Here is a 24713-nt window from a genome sequence, read left to right on the forward strand (position 1 = left end):
TCACTAGCCTAGTTTGTAACAATGAACCTATGAACTATAGGAGATTGCTTAATTATTGAGGACAGTGGTCATTATTGAGGACAGTGGTCATCTGCCATAGTATTTGAGTTGGGGACTTCTTTTAATGGATGCTTGTTGCTGCCTTGCAGTCAATGTTAAGACTTGCTGAGCTGCTCTGCTGTGCTCACTGCTCAGATACTTCAGAGGAGTAAGGGGAGGTACATTGTGGAGTATGAGAGAAAAATTGCTTCACATTTTACTTGAAATAAAATTCACTGGAAATGTTGGTTTGACCGAAATGACTCTGCTTCCTGACAGCTAACACCTAATGATACTTTATAAGCATTTATTAAACAGTTTAGAGTACAGTAGATCCTTATGGCCTCTTGAACTTCAGCCTGTACATATGGTCACCTGAAATACATAAATGTTCCTGTCTGAGATGAATGTGTATAGGTCTGGTGCTGGAGACTATCTGGATCTTTGAAACTTAAAGGTACTTAATAAAACTGCTCATTTTTTAATGTCTGCAGGAGCTTCGTACTTATTGTGCACTTATAGTACAGTGGCATAAAGAATCCAAAATATGCCTTTAAATTAAAATATTTATAAGCAGTCCAGTAGTGAGGGGTACACCACATACACAGAGCAAAAAAAGCAGGAAAAAAGTTCTAAAATGTATCACAACACACTCAAACAGTATGCCTTCTGGGGTCTTGCAGCTACCAGACAACCAGCTTAATTCAATTACTTCCTCAAAAATAGTACATAGATATCCAGCAAAATTAATCAACTTTTCCATCAAATCTTTTGGTCTGTCTTGGGGGATGTAGGTGTTGGAGATATAAAGAGATATGTTGGTTTTACAAAAAGTACTAAACCAGGTCAACTTTTATTAACGTGCATAATGCATAGTAAGTTGTATCTAGAGGTAAAAGGAATGCTGACAGCATTTTGTGGTGTTTCATGTATGTTTTAAATGTACTATCTAATACTGATACTGTGTCATATAATCAAATGGTATTTTTGTGTTGTACTTTTCATCAGCACCTGCTCACTCTCATGTGTCATAAGAGTGAGCAGGTGCTGTGAGGAAGCTATCACCAAATAGTGGTTTTGTCAAGGGTGCTTTTGCACAATAAAGTTTAGGAACCCTTGGCTCTAAACCACAGGTGAGGGTGACAACCTAAGAATGCAGTAAATTGAGAGCATCACCCTGTGATACAATTTTTGCTTCCCGAAACTGTCAGTAATGCAGCTGTTACATTCAACTGTCGCTCAAACAATAGAATAGAATTAAAAGAAGCTCTGTATTCACTTTTGAACAAAGTCCTAAGATACGTTACGTAATTGCTCCCACTATACCTGTGGATAGCAGTCCAGTATTTTGGGTTAAAATCTTGATATTTAATTTGGAAGTGTTGAGATTCAATGTATCCCTTTTGCATTCAGCAGTCAGCAGCTCCAGTTAAGCTGATCACAGTCTGTCATTTATAATCTCAGTGGAACACATGTGTTGCTGATATGTAAATGCTTACTTCATTTCACAGAACATTGAGATTTCTAATTTTGTATTTGTAGGGTAAGCATGGAGAACCGGGTATACCAGGGCAACCAGGACATATGGGCTTGCCTGGAATTAAGGGTGAAAAGGTATGTATATACAGCTTCAAGTATATAATTGCTATCAGTGTCAGTGGACCAACAATAGATCTTTGGTACAGAAGGATGTGAGTTTCATTCCCTTATCAGGTAGATCAATTGCTGACACTACCATATGGTGCTTGCTGCACTCCTGAGAGTGCTGTCATTTGCATGAGATATTAAACTAAGGCCCCATTTGCTTGAGTTGGTTGTAGCTTTGGTGGATGTAAAGGATCAAAAAAAGAGTCAGGGACCTTTATTTATATATAAAAATAACTTTTATTTACAAAATATGTACATATTTATAAATATTCACAAATATACAAATATGTTTATACAATCATACTAAATTTTCATCCCTATTGGACCCACACTCCTTTTTCCCTAACCACTATTTGATTTTAATATTGTTGCTAAAATCCATTTATTATTGAACACAATTTCATTTATTCTTTCATTCCATATAACCCATGTAACATAGAATAACTTCTTATCTATTTTTTAACGTTATTTACTTTTGTTCTTATAAAATCCATATTTAATTATACCCATGTTTATGATATGTATTTCTTTTGTATCTTCGAAAAAAATCTTCTTTACATTGTTTTCTGCATAACTTTTTTACATTTCAGAACACATGCTCTGATGATGTCAATTTTCATTCTATCCTCAACTGATGGGTTTGGATTTGATCCCTCAGCTCTGACTCGGCTGTTGTTAAAGCTCTTGGCACCCAAAACCTCTCGAGCTTCTCCCTTACCCTTAAAGCACCATCCCTAAGTTACCTCAGAACTTGTTTCGTTTGTCAGATAAGTGTTATTATTATAATTCTAATTCTAATTTTATAATTTCTCTTAAATTCTTAAAGTTTTTTCTATCCTGTACCTTTTTGTACAGTTAGTTCCTTTCTAAAATACTATTATTAGTATTTCTCCACCTTTGGATAAGCAGTTTTGGGGTAAAGAGATGATGTGAAGTTGTTCAATCTCGCCGTTCATTCTTTACTGATGGGTTCGGAGCAGATCCCTTCCTTCCAATATGGCCAATTGCAAAGCTCGAGGTCTTCAAATAGCTCAAGGCCAAGTCCCTATCCCATGGCGCACCTGTGAATTACCTCAGATCTGGTTTGCTGCTGCAACAGATCGGAGGTTCTGATTTAGCTCAGGCCAGATAAGCAAAATTCTCATTAAAAATTTTCTTAAAAAGTTTTTTGATAGCTAGTATAATAGTTAGTTAGCATTGTTTATAAAGCTCTTATAGCTTTCAGTGTGTTTTCCCTTCCCATTTACTGTGTTTTCTTATAATTCTAGTTGGCCACTTTTAAGCCTAGTTAGTAGTAGTTCTTTCTAGGTGTGGTCTGTCTAGCCTTTGAGTTTTTATATAAGGCTTTGTACAGTAAACCTTAGTTATATAGATAGGTTATTGCCTTGCTGTGTTATTTAGTGACCTTTGTCACATTTTCTTAGATAGTTGTATTTATCAGAGTTCTGTGTGGTCTGTCTAGCCTTCTGTATTTTAGATTAGGCTTGTTCTTTATCAGCAGCTACCTGTTTTTTTCATAGTCTGCTTGTGTGGTATCACATTTTGTGTGTGTGTGTGTGTGTGTGTGTGTGTGTGTGTGTGTGTGTGTGTGTGTGTGTGTGTGTGTGTGTGTGCGTTTAGCCTGCTTTTATTAAGGCTTGCCTGTACTTTCCTATTGAGAAAATTTACTGTTGTAGTTTTTTGTGTGGTAACAGTAAATATTTTCTATCTTTACTATGGCTGATCAAGATAAGCACCCCAAGTCTGGGTTCAAAAAGTGCCCAAAGTGTGGCCAGAAAATGTCAGTCACAGACAGCCACATTAACTGTGTATATTGTCTAGGGGCTCTGCATTTGCAAGACAATTGTGCCATTTGTCATTCCTTCTCCTCTAGGGTCCTACAGGAAAGGAAGAGGAAACTGATCGATAAAGGCTTGCTGAAGCTTTCTTTTCAGGAAGCTTTGAGTGACCAGGATGGCTCCAGTAGGTCCTCAAAGTCTTCCAAGACATCAGACTCAAAAAAAATCAAAGCAATCATCGACTTTGGCTCCACTGCCCTCGGAGCCGACAGTCTTTTCCTTTTGGAGCCGGTCCCCAGTCTTGGAGCCGGTCTACAAAGCGCCAAAGAGTCCTATTCTTCAGTGAGTACCACCTTTGGTACAGTCGTCTCGATCATCTATCAGCCTGTTGGATCTGGACGTGTATTGTGTGGTACAGAAGCTGTTGTCAGCACCAGCATTAGCCAAAATGTTATTGGCTTTGACCCAAATGGCTTCGGAGCCAAAGACCATAGCACCGACTATTACTATTCCTCCTCCGTGCCATACTGGTCCTTCGGAGCCGGAGGAGGCAGACCTAATGTTACTGGAACCCTTGGAGCCAACGCCTGCTCCAGTGTCTTTGGCTCCATGTACTCTGATGGCTTTGGTGCCTATCGAGGACTCTAGGAGCCGACACTCTCTTGTTGGGTCCGGGGAGGACAGTCAAACTGACTTGTCGGTTCCAACCTTGCCTCTCGGGGCCTCAGCTTGGATGAGCTCGGCTCTTACCTCTGGCTCAGAGCCCACTGTTCCAGTGCCAGGGGTGTCAACAGTTTTCTCGGATGTGTTGGCTCCTTTGCATCAGAGCAGGGGTGCTTTCGATGCCATGAGGAGAGTCATGTCTCCTAGGGCATCCTCTACCTCGGGTCTGCCCCCCTCCTCCTCCCCAAAAGTGCCCATGTCTGCTTCTGCATCACATGTCCTCACTAAGCGTAGAGACCCAGAGCCTCAGGAAGCCCCAATGGGTGGCCCCTGCTCTGCCGAGACCTCACCAGAGGCCCCCAATGATGAGGTTCCCAGGAAGAGATTGTGCAAGAGGAAGCACCTAGACTCCCCTCAGGAGTCTGTCACATCGGACACTGACTTAGAGGAGTCAGAAGGGTCCCCATGATCCCCCTCTGAGGATATCTCCTTCACTGAGATACCTGAGATCCTTAGGCAGAGGGGTGATTGGCAGTCCAAAAGCCCTACTGAGGATGATTCAGTTCTCCTGAAGGCTTTCGGGTCTCAGTCCTCTACCTCTTGGGTGTCTCCACCCTTTGATGAGCTGATGCAGCTGGTCTCACGAAAGGCATGGGAGTCTCCGGATACTATGGAGCCTGTCCCTAGGAGGCCTAATAAATTTATTTCTGCCCCACTTGACAAAACATTTTAACTAAAGGTGTTTCAGTTGATGCCATGGTGGTGGCGGCGGCCACCAAGAAATAAATGTCTGAGACTTCCTCGTCTATCCATCCTCCTAACAGAGACTCCAGGATTATGGATAGATATGGGAAGCGCATGTTCAGTTCAGCGACCTTTGCTCTCAGTTCGATGAACTACTTAACCCATTTCACTAGGTTGCAAAAAGATCTCCTTAAGGAGTTGGGAGATACTCTCCAGGGTACAGTAGCTGCAGGGGCCTCCGACAAAGTTGCTGCCCAGCTTGCTACCCTAAATTCTATTGTAAACTCATCCATGCATCGAATATACTATGCAGCTGATGGAATGAATAGGGCAGCGGGTACAGGAGTCGCTCTTAGGAGACATTCCTGGATGTGCTTATGTTCCTTCGTGGAGCCCTTCAAGTCATCCTCGTCAACACTCCCTTTGATGGCTCATCCCTTTTTGGGTCTAAAGTGAAGGAAACCTTAAACAGGTGTGAACTGGACGGAAAGACCCTGTCTGCTGTCGGGGTCCATTTTTCCACCCTACCCGACCCTATCCCAAAGGTCAACAGGGAGGAAAACAGTGGTTCCGAAAAGCCCAAGGAGCCTTTCAGGGCACACGTGGTGAAACCCCTCCAGGGGCAGAGGAGGGGGTAATAATGGAAAACGCCACCCTCGCAGCAGAGGGGGTCCGCAACACCAGGGTGACAGAGATCACTTCTCTGGGAAGCCCTACCAGCACTCCTGAGAGGAGGCCCGACTGTCCTGCTGTGGAGACAGTCAGGGGTCACTTGTCTTTGTACCCAGATGCCTGGCTCAAAACAACAAAAGACAGCTGGGTACAAAGTATCATTTCCAGAGGGTATTTCATTCCATTTGCCACCATCCCCCAATCGTAAGAAAAATCCCGGATGTTCCACCCAGTTACAGGGAACAGGCAACTATAGAGGTCCAAATGTTGCTAGCAAAAAGGGTCATCCAACCAGTCTCAGCAGACCAAACAGGATCTGTTACTTACTCAAGATTCTTTTTGGCTCCAAAGAAGACGGGGGACTGGAGACCCTTATTGGACCTCAGCAGACTGAACCAATACGTAAAGAAATAGAAGTTTCGGATGGTCACGCTTCAGTCTATACTTCCCTTTTTAGGGAAAGACAATTGGATGTGCTTAATAGATCTCAAGGATGCATACTACCACATAAAAATGGCCAGGTCATCCAGGGATCACCTGCGCTTCCGGCTGGGAGCCAATCATTACCAGTTTTGAGCCCTGCCCTTTGGTCTCACTACAGCCCCCAGAGTGTTCACCAAATGCATGGCAGTGGTCACGGCTCACCTGAGGTGTCTAGGATTTCAGGTGTTTCTGTACCTAGATGATTGTCTCCTTACCACCACCACCAGGCATCAACTCATTCAGGCCAGGGAGTCCTCTCTGTCACTGTGCAATCATCTGGGCATTACAATCAACTCAGAAAAATCTGCCTTGTCACCATCGCAGCATATCGTTTTTATCAGGGCAGAGTTGGACACCACTACCACCACTCTAAGACTTCCAATGAAAAGAGTCCTCATTCATCAGCATGTCAGCATCCTATTACCAAAAGACAAAGCACCAGCATCGGAAGTTCTGAAAGTATTATGCATGATGGCAGCAGCAATTCTAGCCATACCACTAGCTCGGATGCACATGCAGGTTCTTCAATGGCTGTTGTTCATTCGATGGTCTTACCGAGAGCTACGCATGAATCACACTATAATGATCACAAATTCTTGCAAGAAGGACCTTCAGTGGTGGTTGACCTCACTTCATGTCACGATAGGACGCCCATTTGTGCTACCCCCTCAAGCAGCCACTGTGACCACAGACGCTTCCCTGATAGGATGGGGAGAGGGCATTTTCAAGGAAAGACTGCTCAAGGCACATGGACCGAACAGGAGACACATCTGCATATCAATGTCCTAGACATAAGAGCAGTACTTTTGGCTTGCAGTACTTTCAGGACTCTCTTCCTCTGGGCACGATTGTGATTCAGACAGACAACATATCAGTGGTCTGGTATTTGAACAAACAAGGAGGAACCAGATCTTATCCCCTTTGTCGAGAGGCTCTCAGAGTTTGGCAGTGGGCTGTTTCCAACCAGCACTTTCTGTTGGCAACGCATATCCCGGGGAGATCCAACGTGATAGAAAAACTGAGCAGGGTAATCTTGTTGCCCCACGAGTGGTCCCTCAAGAAAGAAGTTGTGGACAGGATATTCCGCAGGTGGGGCCAGCCTTGCTACAACCTTTTTGCCTGTCACATTAACACAAAATGCAGAAGCTACTTTGCCCTGATTCCCCCTCCGGGAGAAGCCCCAAGGGACGCACTCGTACATGATTGGCCTCCAGGTCTCCTCTATGCATTTCCACCAATCCCGTTGATGCCCAAAGTTCTACAGAAAGCAAAATCCCTGGGAAGGACCATCATTCTTATAGCTCCTCAGTGGTCTCATCAGATTTGGTTCCTCTTCCTTCGACTTCATCTTGTGGAGCATCCTTGGATCCTGGACCCAGTTTCAGACCTTCTGACACATCCATCGGGGGACCTTCATCCTTCTTTGCAGTCCCTGAAGCTGACAGCTTGGCTGCTCCAGTTCCCATCATAGCCAGGTTTCATAACCTTTCCAATGACACAAAACAAATCCTTTTGTCCTCTCATAAATCTTCTACCAGAAAGCTATATCTGAACAAATGAAAGAAATGTTCTATATGAGCCTCTAAAAATAACATTGATCCTTGCCAAGCTCCTATGGCTTCCGTATTAGAATTCTTGACTATGATTTTCAACAAAGGAACTGCAGCAGCAACAGTTTGGGTTCAATTGGCTGCTATTTCTAATTTTCATGTTGGATTTGAAGGTTTGAATATCATGTCTCACAAGTTATCCAAAGCATTTCTCAAAGGGACTTTTCATTTAGGCCACCTGTGAAATCTCCATATTCTCCATGGAATCTAAATTTTATGCTCTCATGTATAATTTTTCCGCCATTTGAACCAGCTTCATCTTGTGATCTCAATTTTTTGTCTTGAAATACCATCTTTCTGGTAGCTATCACTTCTGCCCACAGAGTGTCAGAGCTTCAGGCTTTAATCTATCAAGCCTCCCTATTTGATATTTCGTGCTGACAGAGTTTCACTTGAACAAATCCCTCATTCTTGCCCAAAGTTTGCACTGAAACTAATCTCAACCAAGTTATTGATTTGCCAGTTTTCTTCCCCAATCATTCTAACAATGTAGAGTATATGCTGCACAAACTTGATGTTCACAGACAGCTCAGATTTTATATGGATAGAACAAAAGATTTCAGGAAATCAGACCAGCTTTTTGTTTCATTCTCAGACTCCAGAAAAGGGAGATCAGTGGCTAAAACAACTCTGTCTAAATGGTTATTTGATTGTATCACCTTTGCCTATTCAGCTGCCAATATGCCTTTGCACAATATTAAAGCTCACTCAATCAGAGCAGTTTCTACATCATCTGCCTTTTCTGCCAGACTTCCCATTGATTACATTTGTGCAGCAGCCACTTGGTCAAAACCTCATACCTTTATCACTCATTACAAAGTTGACAGGGCCTCCTTTGGATCCACGGTCCTGAGAAATATACTCCCGTGAGCCACCCAAGATTGATGGTGCTTGGGACGCTACCCATCAGTAAAGAATGAATGGCGAGATTGAACAACTTCACATAAAGAAGTTATGTACTTACTATAACATTCCATGTGAGTTGTTCATCTTGCCTTCATTCTTGTGTCCCTCCCTCCTACCCCATCCTGGGCTGATAGATGATCGAGATGCTGGATCCATTCTGTTTACTCAAACCTTGTCTTCCTTTTCTCTAGGAATGTAACAATGACATATGGTGTTACTATACACAGCAAACAAGATCTGAGGTAATTCACAGGTGCATCTTGGGATAGGGACTTGGACTCGAGCTATTTGAAGACCTCGAGCTTTGCCATTGGCCGTATCGGAGCCGAGGGATCGGCTCTGAACCCATCAGTAAAGAATGAAGGCGAGATGAACAACTCACATGGAACATTATGGTAAGTACATAACTTCTTTTTCATTGATGCCATGGTCATGGTGCCGGTCACCAAAAAGGAACTTGCCAAGGAGAGTTCCACTGTCCATTTCTCTAACAGGGAGTCTAGGGCAATGGACAGGTTTGGGAAGCATGTCTATGCTTCGTCGACCTTCACCTGAAGGTCACTGAATTATTTGGCACATTTTACAAGATTACAGAGGGATTTGATTAAGAAACTCTCAAGTACCCTCTCAGGGTCTGTATCTGCAAAGGTCCAATTCTCTGTGACTTCTCAGTATGCTACCCTGCAATTTATTTTGAATTCTTCCATGAGGCTCATTTCGCATGTAGCTGAAGGAACCTCAAGGTCAGCGTGTTCAGGTATTTCCAACAGGAGATATGCCTAGATGCGCTTATGTCATTTTGCAAAGCTCTTTTACTCTGTGTTCATCAATCCTCCTTTTTATGGCACTTCTTTGTTTGGCCCCAAACTGAAGGACACATTATCTAGGTGTGAGAATGATGGAAAGACCCTATCTATAGTGGGCATACATTATTTGACCCCTCAAAGATTATTTTCTAGGAATCAGTGAGGTGGTTGGAAGATATGGTTCAAGAAATCCCAGGGTCCTTAACAGGACACACACAAAGAAGTTTCACCGGGGTCAGAGGAGGGAACTCCAGTGGTCAATGCCACCCTCACGGCAGATTTGGCCTGCAAAACCAGGAGTCCAGAGATTCTCCCTTTGACAGACATTACCAACGCTTCTGAAAGGAGGTCCAATTTTCCACCTCTGGAGGCAACTGGGGGTCAATTATCCCTGCACCAGACATCCTGGCTAGACATAACAAAAGATACTTGGGTACAGAGTATTATTTCCAGAGGTTGTATAATACCCTTTTCCTTCCACCTCCTATGTTAAGAAAAATCCCCGATGTTCCACCAGTCAGAAGGAACAAGCAGCAATTCAAGTACAAAAGCTGCTAGAGAAAAGTGTCATCCAAGAGGTCCTGCCAGACCAGATAGAATCCGAAACTTACTCAAGGTTCTTTTTAGTGCCAAAGAAAATGGGGACTTGAGACCAATTTTGGATTTCAGCAACTTAAACAAGTCAGTTTGATGCACCAAGTTTCAGATGGTCATGATTCAGTCCATTTTGTGTGGGCAAGAAATGACTGGATGTAATTGATAGACTTTTAGGATGCATACTATCACATAAAGATGAACAGATGATCCATAAGGTATTTACACTTCTGGCTGGGAGCCAGTCATTACCAAGTCAGAGTTCTGCCTTTTGGTCTCACCAGAGCCCCCAGGGTGTTCAACAAATGTATGGCAGTAGTAGCAGCTCACTTGAGACTGCAAGGATTTCTGGTGTTTCCATATCTAGATGACTGTCTCATTACTGCCCTGACCAGGCATCAATTAGTAAGGGCAAGAGATCAGGTTCTTCAGACGTGTTCTTTTCTGGGGATAATCATAAAGGATGACAAGCCTCAACTGAAACAAACTCGGAATTTGAAATTCATAGGAGCACTGTTCAACACAAAGTCAATGATAGCATCATTGCCTCTCTCAGGAGTTCAGACTGTAAGATCACAGGGCAGAAAAATAATCTGCGGTACCAGGATTTTAGCCTGCTTGGTCCTTCAAGTTCTAGAATCAATGTCAGCTGCAATAACACTAGTACCTTTAGCCAGATTTTACAGTGGATGCTAGCAACACAATGGTCAATACTTTACCAACATATGTCAACTCTGATACGAATCACTCACATATGCAAGAGAGATCTCAGGTGGTGGATTCAATGAGATCAAGTTCTACAAGGCCGTCCATTCGTCCCCCCCCCCAGACCAAGGTCATAGTGACCACAGATGCTTCCCAGTTGGGGTGGGGGGTACTTTCTGATGAAAGCAGTCCAAGGCACTTTGCTCCCCTGAAAAGGCCAATTTGCATATCAGTGTCCTAGAGATGAGAACAGTGCTTTTAGCATTGCAGGCCCTTCAAGATGCTCTCCCTTTGGGGATGATTGCAATTCAAATGGACAACATGTCAGTAGTTTGGTACATCAGCAAACAAGGAGGGACCAGATCTTACCACTTGAAGTACTCAGAGTGTGGCAATGGGCGATGTCATCCAACTGCTTTCTCAGAGCAACTCACATTCTGGGAAAGTCCAATGTGATAGCAGATAAGCTGAGTGGGTGCATTCTTCTACTTCAAGAGTGGTCTGTCAACAAGAACTTGATGGAAATGATTTCTCATCAGTGGGGCCAGCCTTGCTTCAATCTTTTTGCTTCTCCCCTAAAGAACAAATGCAGAAGCTACTTTGCCCTAATCACCCCACAGGGGGAAACAAGTGAGGGATGCTGTACTTCACAATTGGCCCCCTTGTCTATTAAACACCTAGGATCATAGGATCATATGAAGTTACTATGCTAATAGCCCTAGGGTCCTTACAAGCCTACCCAAGTTCTAGCATTATTACCACAATCAGCACCTATTACCTCTGTCCAAGAGGGACACAGGTGGAACCCCAGGGCTGAATTTATGGTTACCCATCAAAAGGTCCAGATTGCCTATCCACCTATCTCGCTAATTCCAAAATTCCTACAGAAAGCTGCCATGCTGAAGACCAAAGTCATCCTCATTGCACCTTCCTGGCCTTGACAGATTTGGTTCCCATTCCTTTCACTTCACTAACTTCACCAACCTTGGATTCTGGATCCAACTCCAGACCTCCTGTGTCACCCAATAGGCATGATCCATCCAGACACATAAAACATCAGTCTGATGGCCTGGCTTCTGTAATTTAGTTAATAGCCATACAACCTATGCTCTCTTCCCCTGTCCAACATATACTTTTATCTTCACATCAACCTTCAGCATGTAAACTCTGTTCCAGTAAATGGAAAACATTTGTGTACTGGGCACATCAAAATCATGTTGAATATTTTTCAGCTGCAGTACATAACATCCTTGAATTTTTGGCGCTACTTTTTAAAGAAGGAGCTAGTTCCTTAACCATTAAAGTTCAGTTTGCAGCGATATCAAACCTTCACATTTGATTATCCTCTTGTAAGTTGTGCAGAGCTTTCTTGCAAGGCACTCTACTTTTAAGACCTCCTTTTAAAGACCCTACTCCCCCATGGGACCTCAAGCTGATACTAAACTAGCAGCTAAGTGTGACCTTAAATATCTTACCTTGAAAAACGTTTTCTACTAGCTATTACATCTGCTAGACCAATTTCAGAAATTCAAGGCATTGTCCTCAAAACCTCCATACCTGATTTTTCACAAGGATAGAGTTACATTATGAATCAATGCATCCTTTCTTCCCAAGGTGGTGTCAGAATCCTGTATCAATCAGTCTATTAATTTGCCAGTTTTATTCCCCAAATTTACTAACAAAGGCTAATACATGTTACATTTACTGGATGTAACATGTATTCATATGTAACATATGTAACATGTAAGGGAGGATCCATTCCCTTACTTCAGACATACAAAGAGCTCAGAAACCAGACCAAAAAATAGTCATCAAAGATAAGAGAGCTTATTTTTCCTCTAACTAATGCAGCCCTCATAAAAATCCCCAACAATTCTGGACCTCCATCAACAACCCGCTCCACCCAGGTAAACCCACTACTCCCACTCAACCCCTTTCCGCACAACACTGCCACTGAAACTGCCACACTCCTCAACAACTATTTCATAGAAAATATCCAAAAGCTCACACAAAATCTCACATCTCACCCAACCCCTTTATCACCTGTTAACAAAACTCTTCCCAATACATTTTCTTTCCAACCAGTCCCAATTATCACTATTAAATCTTTTCTAAATAAACTTAAGCCTTGCTCCCCCTCTGCCAACCAGCTACCCTCCCATTTCTAAAAATAGCTGCACGATCCATTGCCTACCCTGTCACTATACTTATTAATCATTCTATCTCTGAGGCCCTTGTCCCAGATACCTGGAAATCCTTTTATACAATCCCTCCTCACAAAGGCGGCAACTCTACTCATCCCTCTAACTTTAGATCCATTGTTATCCTGCCCCCCTTTTCTAAAATTGCAGAAAAGTACATCCATGCTCAGTTAATCAAACACCTTCTTGACAACAGTCTCCTACCCAGCATGGCTTTAGACTCCATCATAGTACAACCACTACATTACTTTCCTTTACTCAAACAATAGCTGAAGCCCATGACAATAACTTGCTTGTCTCCTGTCTATTCCTTGCACTTTCAAAGGCCTTTGATACTATCTGTCACACTAAAATGCTTAATAAACTTTCTGATCTACATCTCTCTTCTTCCTCCATCAGCTGGTTCTCTAGCTACCTCTCCAGCAAGCAGCAATCTATCCGCTGACAAACTCTCCATTCCTCCTTGTAAATATTGGAGTTCTCCAAGGATCAATTCTAGGCCCCTTTCTGTTCAACATATTCACTAACAAGCTTCACTCTGCTATTAACCTCTCTACACTTCTACAGTATGATGATGACTCCACCCTTATCACCTCTGCCCACAACATCCCTGAACTCCTAACTCTCACTCAACAAACCTTCACCTCTGTTGAAACCTAGCTGTCTGATAAACAGTCAATACTAAATCCAAAAAAAAAAAAAAAAACTAAACTCGTTCTCTTCTTCACTAAAGCACTCGCCCAGCACAAACCCTCTTTCTCTGTCAGCTCTTTTAACAACACCATAATCAAACCTGAACCCCATACCAAACTACTTGGAGTAATTATTGATGATGAACTAAAATTCGATACTCATATCCAACAATGTATAAAAAAGACCCACCAGAAACTCAGACTTTTCTATCTCAACCAGAAATTTCTGTCACCGTCTTCAAAACCTTCCCTCGCTCAGTCCCTTCTTCTACCCTGCCTTCTCTATGCTACCCCTGTCCTTACTAATGTTCAAACTTCACTTATCACTAAACTAGAGCAAACTTATCACACAATAGCCAGGTTTGCCTCTAATTTCCGCTATATATCCCACCACTGTCTCGCCCTTAAATCACTCCAGTGGCCAGAATTCTCTAAACAACTACTTCTACCCCATCTTCACATTACACACTCTATCCTGAATGACCCCTCTTCCTGCTCTTCCATCTCCAACCTAGTCTCCTACTACAATCCCCATCGTCATCTTCGTACTTCTGGCAAACACCTCCTTGACATATATAAACCCAATAAAAATATAGGAAAGTCCCTCTACAGATACTCTGCTGCACATGCTTGGAACTCACTCCCTCAAAACATAAGAAGCATTCATCCGAAGCATCTGTTCAAGAAATAACTTAAATTTTTCTTCAGAGTACACGGTCCTGCCTTTATCTAAGCCCCCACTTGATGTACCCTCTTCTCTTCTCATCTTTAACTCCCTTTACCTATTCTACTCTTAACTTCCTTGTACTGGCCTCATATACCTTTATACCTCCCTCTCCTTTCACTTCCATAGCATATATATTCATATATATCTTTATTTAAAAAATATTGAATGGTATATCTATTTGTATGTACTTCAGGTGTGATATTCTTTAGACCTGCCAATTGTTATTTAACCTACTCTATGTGCAGATAATCTCTGTTGATTTTCTTATTATGTTTCATGGTAGTTTTAATTTTTTACTCTTATTTTTGATTTAATTTTTATTGTAAAAATATGTAATACTTCTGGAGCTTTTCTCCTCAGGTCTCCACTGAAAATGGGCCCCTGGCTTAGTTGGACTAATCCGGTTAACAAATGTCAATAAATAAATAAATGTTCACAGATAATTACATTTTTACCTGCAGAGAACAAAAGACATACAAAAAACAGACTAGTTGTTTATTTCCTTTGCAGACTTGAAATTGGGTAAACCAGTTGCCAAAGTAACTTCAGGCAGATGGTTAACTGATTGTATCTCATTTATTTAAAAAAAATGGAGGTTACCTTACAACAACCAGTACTAGCTTTTCAGTTTTTCTTTCTAGGATGCCCATGGATGACATATATGCAGCAGCTATGTGGGCTACTCCCCATACCTTTGGTACTTATTACAAATTGGATATGGACTCCAGAGGTAGAGCATCATTTGGTTCAACTGTGCTCAGGAACATCCATGAGTCCACCCTGGATTTTAGGGAGCTGGGGACTTTGTCTCTTCAGCTGAGGATAGAATGAAAATGGACATCATTTAAAGAAGTTATGTACTTACAATAAAATTCCATCTGTGTTGTCCATTTTCATTCTTCCTCAACTCCCTAGTCACCAACCCCCATCCTTTGTAAACTTTTGGAAGAATGAGTTTTTTTAGGGGACATCACTCTCCTTTACTTTGAGCTCCAGATATAGTCGTTTTATGTATTAACTGCATGCAATTTTTCGCCTCCTTTATCTATGCATAGTAAATATTTCCATTCTGGCAAAAATCAGCAAACAAGATCTGAGGAAACTTAGGGTTGGTGTATTAGGGTTAAGGGAGAAGCTTGAGAGTTTTTGGTTGCCATGAGCTGTAGTAATGGCTAAGTCGGATCCAAGGGATCAGATCTGAACCCATCAGTTGAGGAAGAATGAAAATAAGTACGTAACTTCTTTTTCCATAGTGTCAACATATTATATTATTTTTCTTCTTATATGGCATATTTCCTTTTACTGGCAATTTATCTATTGCTGGTCCACAACGAATTCAAGTCCTTTTAACATTCTACTTTCTGATTACACCACTTGCTTCTCATTTTTATTGCTTTAATTTTTTTTCATTGTTATACCATACTTTTCTGTCTTCGTTTATGTCATCAATTTTTATTTCCCACAAAAATATTTTTCTTGGTAACATTTTATTTCTTCATTTATCCACAATTTTTCTCTTTTACTCTTTTTATCATACTTAAATTTATACATTTTTACTACTAATCTCACATCTTTTTCATTTATCCACTTTAAGACGTTGTACACATTTAATGAAGAAGCATATACCACTGGGTTAATTAACTCTAAACCTCCTTCTTTATTTACACACAAAACTTTTATTTTTACTGGGTTTACCTAGAACCCTGTATAAATGAAAAAAATGATCTGCAATAATTCCTTTTCAAATCATGTTGGCAGCAAAATATACTTGCTAAGTGTGCTGTTTTTCCCATCAGTACTGAATTTATCAAATAAGCTTTTTTTTCTGAATGATAATTTATATGTTCTCCAGAAAAGACAGGTTTGTTTTATTTTTTCTGTTGTTTTTTTCCCATTGAATTCTACTTACATTTTTATTCCCAAATTTTATACCTGAAATATAAATTTAATTCATTGTAAAATATATACTCCCTATTTTCACTACATCACCTAAACCTTTCATTTTTTCTTTATTTAAAGGTATTCTTATGACTTATAGCAACTCATTTTTGCAATTTTTTTTACTTCTTTTATCCAAATTTTGTTTTTTGCAGTTATTATAATGTCATCTGCTAGGGCCTACTTTAGAAGCTTGAAGTTTCAAAGCTTCGAACTTCATATGGTCAAGACCATAGATCGAAGTTTTGAAACTTTGAACGGTTTAAATGGAGATCACCAAACTGCAAGGAACAGAAAATTTAGCATTCTCTTCAATGTGGTGTGATCTTGGAGTTGGTATATTTTAATTAGCAGGGGTTGTGAGGGTTGCAGAGGGGCTTGCCCCTGCATACATGTAAAAAAATGTTTTCTGTTTTTATTGATGTTTTGAACTTTCAAAACTTCAGTGTTATGGTCTCAACCATATGCAGTCCAAAGTTTTGAAAGTTCAAGCTTCCAAAGTAGATCCCATCTACTATGTTAACAGGACTGGAATTCTTAACCCTTCAGGTGTTATATACCTCACCTCCTTCAATTTGTAATTTATTTCACATACTATCACATTCATAACTAATGCAAAGAGTATACAACTCTCTGGGCATCCCTGTCTGACACCACTCTTCATACACACCTCTTGGCTTAACTTGCCATTTACAAGTCATCATCATCAGCCCCCTTTTTCCCATTTTTCTCCATGGGATCAGGGAATCATGTTAACTGTTGCCATCTCTCTCGATTCAATGCCGCACTCCTACCCTCTTCGACACTCACGCCTGACTGTCACAGATCATCTATCACACAATACATCCACCTCTTTGCTGGATGTCCTCATTTCCTCTTACCTTCTTCCTGTCTGTTCCAAATCTTCTTCGCCAGATTGTCTTCTGCTTTTCTTCACATGTCCAAGCCACCATAATCTGTTATCTTTGATCTTTTCTGCAACTGGAGCTACTTTGGCTTCTGCTCTTATGTCCTCATTTCTTCATCTGTCCCACAGAGTGCATTCTCCCACCCTTCTCAGGCACTTAATTTCCATTACTTCTAGCTTCTTCATCTGCTCTGCCTTCACTGCCCTGGTTTCTGTACTATACAGTAGTACTGGTTGCACCACTGTCGTATACACCTTATTTTTCAGCTTCTTTGGCATTCTTATGTCATAGACTACACATATAACTCTATGCCAGTTGGCTACAGCTCCTTTGATTCTAGCTTTGACCTCTTCATTTTGACTTTCTTTCTCCTCACCCACCCTTCCCAGATACTGGAAGGTATTCACCTGTTCTACTATCTTCCCTTCTATCTCAGTTCTCAGCTTCTTCTGATCTCACCAATTTGCTGCCACTACCACTGTCTTATCTGTGCCTAGTTTCATCCCACATGCCTTCAGTTTTGCATTCCATTGTTCTGTTCTTTGCTGGAGTTCTTGCTCAGAGTCTGCATGTAATGCCATGTCATATGCATGCAGCAGCTTTGTTCATCTGTCCCCTCCAACCTATAGTCCATTACCAATATGAACAGCAGTGGGCTCAGAGCTGAACCCTGGTGTACATCCACTCCCACTGGGAACCCCTCTGTGAGGCCAAACACTGTTCATACTTGAGTCATTGGGTCCCTGTACATAGCCTGGAATAATTCTACCAATGTTTCTGGGACTTCAAACCACCACAGTACTGCGCAGATCAGCTTTCTTGAGACCTTGTCATATGCTTTTTCTAAGCCTAGGAATGCCCAATTGTACTCTTTCCTCATTTCTAGCTTCTTCTCAACTATCTGTCTCACTTCAAACATCAGGTCAGTTGTGCTGCATCCTGATCTGAATCCAAACTGCTCATCCCCATCTTACATTCTACAACTCTGTGTATCCATTTATTAATCACACTCTCTAGAACTTCAATGCAGTGTGATAGGAGTTTGATTCCTCTTTACTGCACAATCACAGTTGTGGATACCTCCTTTGTTCATGTACACTGGCATGAGTATGCTCATTCTCCAGTCATCTGGGATACGCCTTTCTCACCACACTGCTATGAATACCCAAAGGAGTCATTTCTCCCCTATCTCACCCAGCATCTTTATCACATCTGCTGTGACCTCATCTGATCCTGCTGCTTTCCCTGATTTCATTTTCCTTAGTGATAGTCTTACTTCTTCTAGGGATAGCTCCTCTCCTTCTCTCATAGTAGGCTGTTTCTGGGGCAGTACAGTTTCTGTGGGGTTTTCTTCATTCAGAAGCTGCTGGAAATACTCCTATCTGCTTTGATGTCTTGTGGACTGGTGCTGGCATCCATTATGAAGGGTGTCTGACTATCTTCTTTGTCTTTCTGTCTTTGCTTTGCAACCTGATATAGTTGCTTTGTACCACCTAATGAGTCACTTTCCAGAAGGTGGTAAAGTGCATCAGATGCCCTATTCTTTGCTAATGCAACTACTTTCTTAACTTCTGTGTTAGCCAACTAGTATTCCTTCCTAGCCCGATCGGTCTTTTCTATCTCCCACTTTTTCCTGCAGTCCTTCTTTCTTTTGATGACTTCCTGGATTTCTGCATTCCAGTGTTCAAGGATGAAAGTGCTCAAATGTCTGGGTTTATAGAGTTTGCTATATTGTGCCACGTTGGATTTAAAGTTATTTTTAAAGACATTAGATTTAAGTGCGCTGAAAGTAGGTGATTATTGTTTATTATACACATTTTTGGAGTCAGTTTGTGGTCACTCTGTTTGACAAATGGTTAACCGTGTGTGTTTCTGAGTTTTTTCCTTGGTCTTTTTGATCACATGGATTCACTACATTTAGTTTCTTTTGGGTTTATTGCTATATGCTGACATACATAATTTCCTAAATTTCTCACCTATATTATATTCTTTCATTATTTCGTATAAGATTTCATGTCCAATTGTATCAAATGCCTTATTAAGGTCTCCTATCATGGTTTTTGCTTCTTCTTAGCTATTCATAATATCTTCCACAATTTCTCTATCATTAATAATTCTTGACATCCCTTTCCATTTATACTATCACCCCCTCTCTCTCTCTCTTTATATATATACATATATATATATATATATATATATATATATATATATATATGTATGGGTCCATGTCAAATGAATAAAAGCGCACTTCAACGAAGACCACATCGCCGAGACGACTCCGCCGACAGGATGAATCCCCGACAACGGTAAGTAGTGTGGACTGAGAGTCCCATTCGCTCACTGTAGTGCGATCTCGGAGTTGCTATATTTAAGTAGGGGGGTGTGGGGGGATATGGTTTTTGAGTGTATTATGGAAATGGGAATGTATTCCGTTCCGTAATACATTGACTTACCATTGTCGGGGATTTGTCCTGTCAGCGGTGTCATCTCGGCGATGTGGTTTTCGTTGAAGTGCGCTTTCGTCCATCTGACATGGACCCATATATATATATATATATATATATATATATATATATATATATATATATATATATATATATATATATATGGGTCTACTTGAAAACACAGACACACCAAAACACTGACGACGAGAACACCGAGACCGGAAGATCGACAACTGAGATGAGTGACAGTTTAAAAGCCCGATGCTGAGAATACCGACATGTTAAGGTAAGTATGCGATAGTGACAGACTTTAGGGTTAGGGGCGGGTTAAGTGAGTTAGGGTTAGGGTGCGGGTAAGGTAAGTGTGCGACAGTGACAGACTTTAGGGTTAGAGGCGGGTTAAGTGAATTAAGGTTAGGGCACGGGTTAATTGAGTGTACGATAGTGACGGACCTTAGAGTTAGGGTTTGGGTTAAGGTTAGTGCATAGATAGTTGTGTATGTAAGGTTTAGTGTAGGTTTCTAAGGTTTTTGGTGTGCTTGTGTTGTGTGTGTTTTTCAGAAAAAGTATTTGTTTTGTTTTGTTGATTGTCGGGATTGTGGTTTGTCGGGCATGTGAAGTTTTGTGCTTTTAAACTGTTGGTCATCTCAGTTGTTGGTCTTCCGGTCTCGGTGTTCTCGTCATCGGTGTTTTGGCATGTCGCTGTTTTCAAGTAGACCTATATATATATATATATATATATATATATATATATACACAGATGTACAGTGGATATACAACGTTTACACACCCCTGTTAAAATGCCAGGTTTTCGTAATATATAAAAATAAGACCACAATAAATCAATTCAAAACTTTTCCCACCTATAATGTGACCTATAACCTGTACAATTCAATTGAAAAACAAACAAATCTGTTAGGGGGAAAAAGTATAAAAAATCAAAAAAGTACAATATGCTGGTGGCATAAGTGTGCACACCCTTAAACTAATACTTTTTGAAGCACCCTTTGATTTAATTACAGCATTTTGTCTTCTTGTGTAGGAGTCTATCAGCATGGCAAATCTTGACTTGGCAATATTTGCCCATTATTCCTTGCAAAAGCACTCCAAATCTGTCAGATTGTGAGGTCATCTCTTGTTCACAACCCTCTTCAGGTTACCCCACAGTTTTTCTATTGGATTTTGGTCCGAGCTTTGGCTGGACCATTCCAAAACATTACTTTTCTTCTGGTGAAGCCATTCTTTTGTTGATTTGGATGTATGCTTCGGGTCATTGTCATGTTGACAAGTGAAATTCCTTTTCATCTTCAGCTTTTTAGCAGACAGCTGAAGGTTTTTGGCCAAAAGTGACTGGTATTTGGAACTGTTCATAATTCCCTCCACCTTGACTAAAGCCCCAGTTCCAGCTGAAGAAAAGCAACCCCAAAGCATGATACTGCCACCACCATGCTTCACAGTGGGGTTGATGTTCTTTTGGTGATGCAAAGTGTTATTTTTGTGCCAAGCGTACCTTTTGGAATTGTGGCCAAAAAGTTCAATATTTGTCTCATCAGACCATAACACATTTTCCTACATGCTTTTGGGAGACTTGATTATTGTTTTGCAAATTTTAGCAGGCCTGGATGTTGTTCTGTGTAAGAAAAGGCTTCTGTCTTGCAACTCTACCCCATAGTCCAGACATACGGAGAATACAGGAGATTGTTGTCACATGTAATTCACAACCAGTACTTGCCAGAAATTCCTGCAGCTCCTTCAGTGTTGCTGTAGGTCTCTTGGCAGCCTCCCTGACCAGTTTTCATCTTGTCTTTTCATCAATTTTGGAGGGATGTCCAGTTCTTTGCAACGTCACTGTTGGCCCATATTTTCTCCACTTTTTGATGACTGTCTTTGCTGTGTTCCATGGTATATCCAATGCTGTGGACATTTTTTGTACACTTCTCCTGGCTGATACCTTTAAACAGTGAGATCCCTTTGATGCTTTGTAAGCTCTCTGCGAACCATGGCTTTTGCTGTAGTAGGCAACTGACTAAATGTCAGGAAAATCCTACTAGGACAGCTGAACTTTATTTGAGGTTATTCAGAGTCTCTTTAATTGTTGGCAGATATATACCCAAGAAGACTGAATGCTGTAATTAAATCAAAAGGTGCTTCAACAAAGTATTAGTTTAATGATGTGCACACACAACAAAGTATTAGTTTAAGGGTGTGCACACTTATGCAACCAGCGTGTTGTACTTTTTAAATTTTTTATATTTTTCCCCTAACAGGTTTGCTTGTTTTTCAATTGAATTGTACAGGTTAGAGGTCACATTAAAGGTGGGAAAAGTTTTGAAATGATTTATTGTGGTCTCATTTGTTTTATATCACAAAAACCTGGCATTTTTACAAGGGGTGTGTAAACTTTTTATATCCACTGTATATATACTATTTTTTATTTTAGCTTCAAATTTTTATTATTTTCATAAATATATTGTATAATCATTATTATTCAATACTATTGGTCTCCCGTTGTTTAATTGTCTGCTGTCTTCCTTCTTCCATATGAATTTAAGTATTCCACTACATAATTCTTTTATACATAAAATCTTCATTTAACCATTCATTCAAAATCTTTAAAAAATATTTATTTTGCCATTCCCTTACATTTTTGGACATTTCATACCCTATTCCATCTGGTCCTGCAACCAAATCTATTTACTTGTCCTAATACTTTACCTAGCTCATTTAAAGAAATCTCCTTTTCCAACTCATTTCATAGGTTCATAGGTAGGTACTAGGCTATCGGCCCTGGGGCCTATACAAGCTTAGCCAAAAAGGTATCCTGGCTTTTGCCACCCAAGAAAATTATTTTCCTGTGCCACTGTCGAGCAGAGACACAGAGGTGATCCCTGGGGTGAATTTCCTATTTCCCATTCAATCATCAAGATTTTTCTTGAAAAGTGCTATAGGTTCATATTTTCCGTGTTTTTTTACAACATTCCTTTTTCTTTAAACATTTCTTGTACATATTGTACTACACTATTCATAATCTTTTCCTGAGTTCTTTCTATTTCCCCTTTTACATTTTTTATTTCTCTTATTATATTACCATCTTTCTTCACTAATCTGATTAAGTAACTTAATCCTTCTTTTTTCACTTGTAAAAACTGTCTTTGCTTATATAACAATTCTTGTATTTTTTCTTGAGTTTTCTCATACAAATATTTTTCTTTATCAAAGTACTTTCTATCATTGCATTCTAAATCTTCCAATACATTATATGGTCTTTTATATTTTTCTTTTTCTACTTTTCTCACATCATATTGACAGTCTAAAATAAATCTTTTATATTTTTTCCTTAAATATTATCCACCATTCGGTCAAATTTTTATAAAATATTCTCATAGTAATATGATCATTCCATAATTGTATTACTAAGCTCTTCCCTTCTTCATTACATGCTTTCTCATTTATCTTGTTTGTTCTGTTGTCTATTTTTATATATTCCTTGTTTTCCTTTATCACTAGCCATATTGCAAGATGATCAGAAAAGCCTGTTTCAAATATCTTTGCTTCTCCTATAACTGAACCTTCTGATACTATAAAGAAATCTGTTTTACTTCTATGCGTATCTCCTTGGTAAGTCCATTAATTTTTGTCCCAAAGTTTTAATTTAACACATCTTATAACTTCAAAAATGTTTTTCTTATATCATTCCTTTTCTTTTTACACTCACCTCTAAAATATTCATATTTATCATTACATAGTCTAAAATCTGATGAAATATGCTTTCCATTCCTTTACAGTTAAATGTAATAATTCTGTATAGGTTCAAGGGGTCCATAAGTTGGTACTAGGCTATCGGCCCTAGGGCCTATACAAGCCTAGCCATAACAATTCCCTGGATATTTCTTCCCTGGACCCCTGTCTAGCAGGGTGATTGACGTGATCCCCGGGGTGAATTTCCAATCTCCCATCCAATCATCAAGATTCCTTTTGAAGAGGGCCTAGGAGGGGCTCTGCTTGACATGTATGGGCAGTCTATTCCAGAGTATGGGGAGTCTCTGGGTCAGGAACCTATCCCTCCAGCATGTTTTGTTCATTGTGATGACAAGGTTTAGATCCCTGGACCATGTGGCTCTGCGGGATTGGGATTTCTTTAAGTGGAGCCTGTCCAACAGCTCAGGGTTTGACATGGCCTTGTATGTTAAACAGAGATCGCCTCTGAGTAGACGATATGCCACAGGGTATAGCTAGAGTTTTTTTAGACGGTCAGCATAGGGCATCTGCTTTAGGCATGTGAGGTATTTCTGTGGCCTTTCCAGCTTTTGCAGATGTCTTGTGAGATACATACCAAATGGGGCATTATACTCTATAATGTGTCTAATGAGGGATGAGTACAGTGGGACAATGACCTCCTTTTTTCTGGATGAAAAGCCCTTAGTGATGAGGTGTGCCACATAGAAGGATTTCCTGACTGTTGTGGCGATGTGGTTATCGAAGGTGAGAGCACTGTCCACCTGTGTCCCTAAGTCTCTCATCACACTTTCAGTGTTTAGTGTACTGCCACCTATGTGGTAATTCATGGGTACATGGTTTTTCCCAAAGGGGATAACTATACATTTCTTGGCATTAAGCTTGAGCCCATGACTCTGGCACAGAGCATCTGTTTCTGTAAGGCCCTTTTGTAGAATATCCACATCATTTGGGGATTCTGTAATGGCTCCTAGTTTGCTGTCATCTGCGAACTTTGTTAGCCAGAGTCCCTTAGTTTTGGCCTGTACTTCAGAGATGTAGATGCCAAACATGAGCAGTCCCAGGACTGAACCCTGAGGTACTTGTCACTTGTCTGGAGCTGGATTTGGAGTTGGCTACTTTTACTTTTACTTTTACGTATACTTGTTCTTTCCATTTAAATCTACAATGGTTAATCTTCTCATTTTTGCTAAAGTTACATCTAATATCTTTACAGTATTTCTACAAAATATGACTATTCCAGAACATCTCTCATTTCCCAAATTCCACATTATCTTTCCTTCCCATATTTTCTTTTTTTGTAATCTTTCTTTCTTTGTTAAATTTTTTTGTCTTCTAATATAATTACATCTACATTACATGTATAACACCACTCCAAAATTCCTGTTCTTGTTATTATATTCTTAATACTCTTCACATTT

The 24713-nt window shown here is 40.4% G+C and overlaps 1 protein-coding gene across 1 annotated transcript in view; it reads left to right on the plus strand.

The window, feature by feature from the left end:
* The window catches only part of COL21A1 (collagen type XXI alpha 1 chain), a 4597064-nt gene that overhangs the window by 3726540 nt on the left and 845811 nt on the right, over positions 1-24713 (plus strand). The window contains exon 22 of the mRNA XM_044063368.1: positions 1582-1653. Within this exon, the coding sequence (XP_043919303.1) occupies positions 1582-1653 (72 nt within the window). The remainder of the gene's footprint in view (positions 1-1581; positions 1654-24713) is intronic.

This window comes from Protopterus annectens, chromosome 2.part1, assembly GCF_019279795.1.
Source record: "Protopterus annectens isolate FY-2018-M chromosome 2.part1, PAN1.0, whole genome shotgun sequence".
Taxonomy (NCBI): domain Eukaryota; kingdom Metazoa; phylum Chordata; order Ceratodontiformes; family Protopteridae; genus Protopterus; species Protopterus annectens.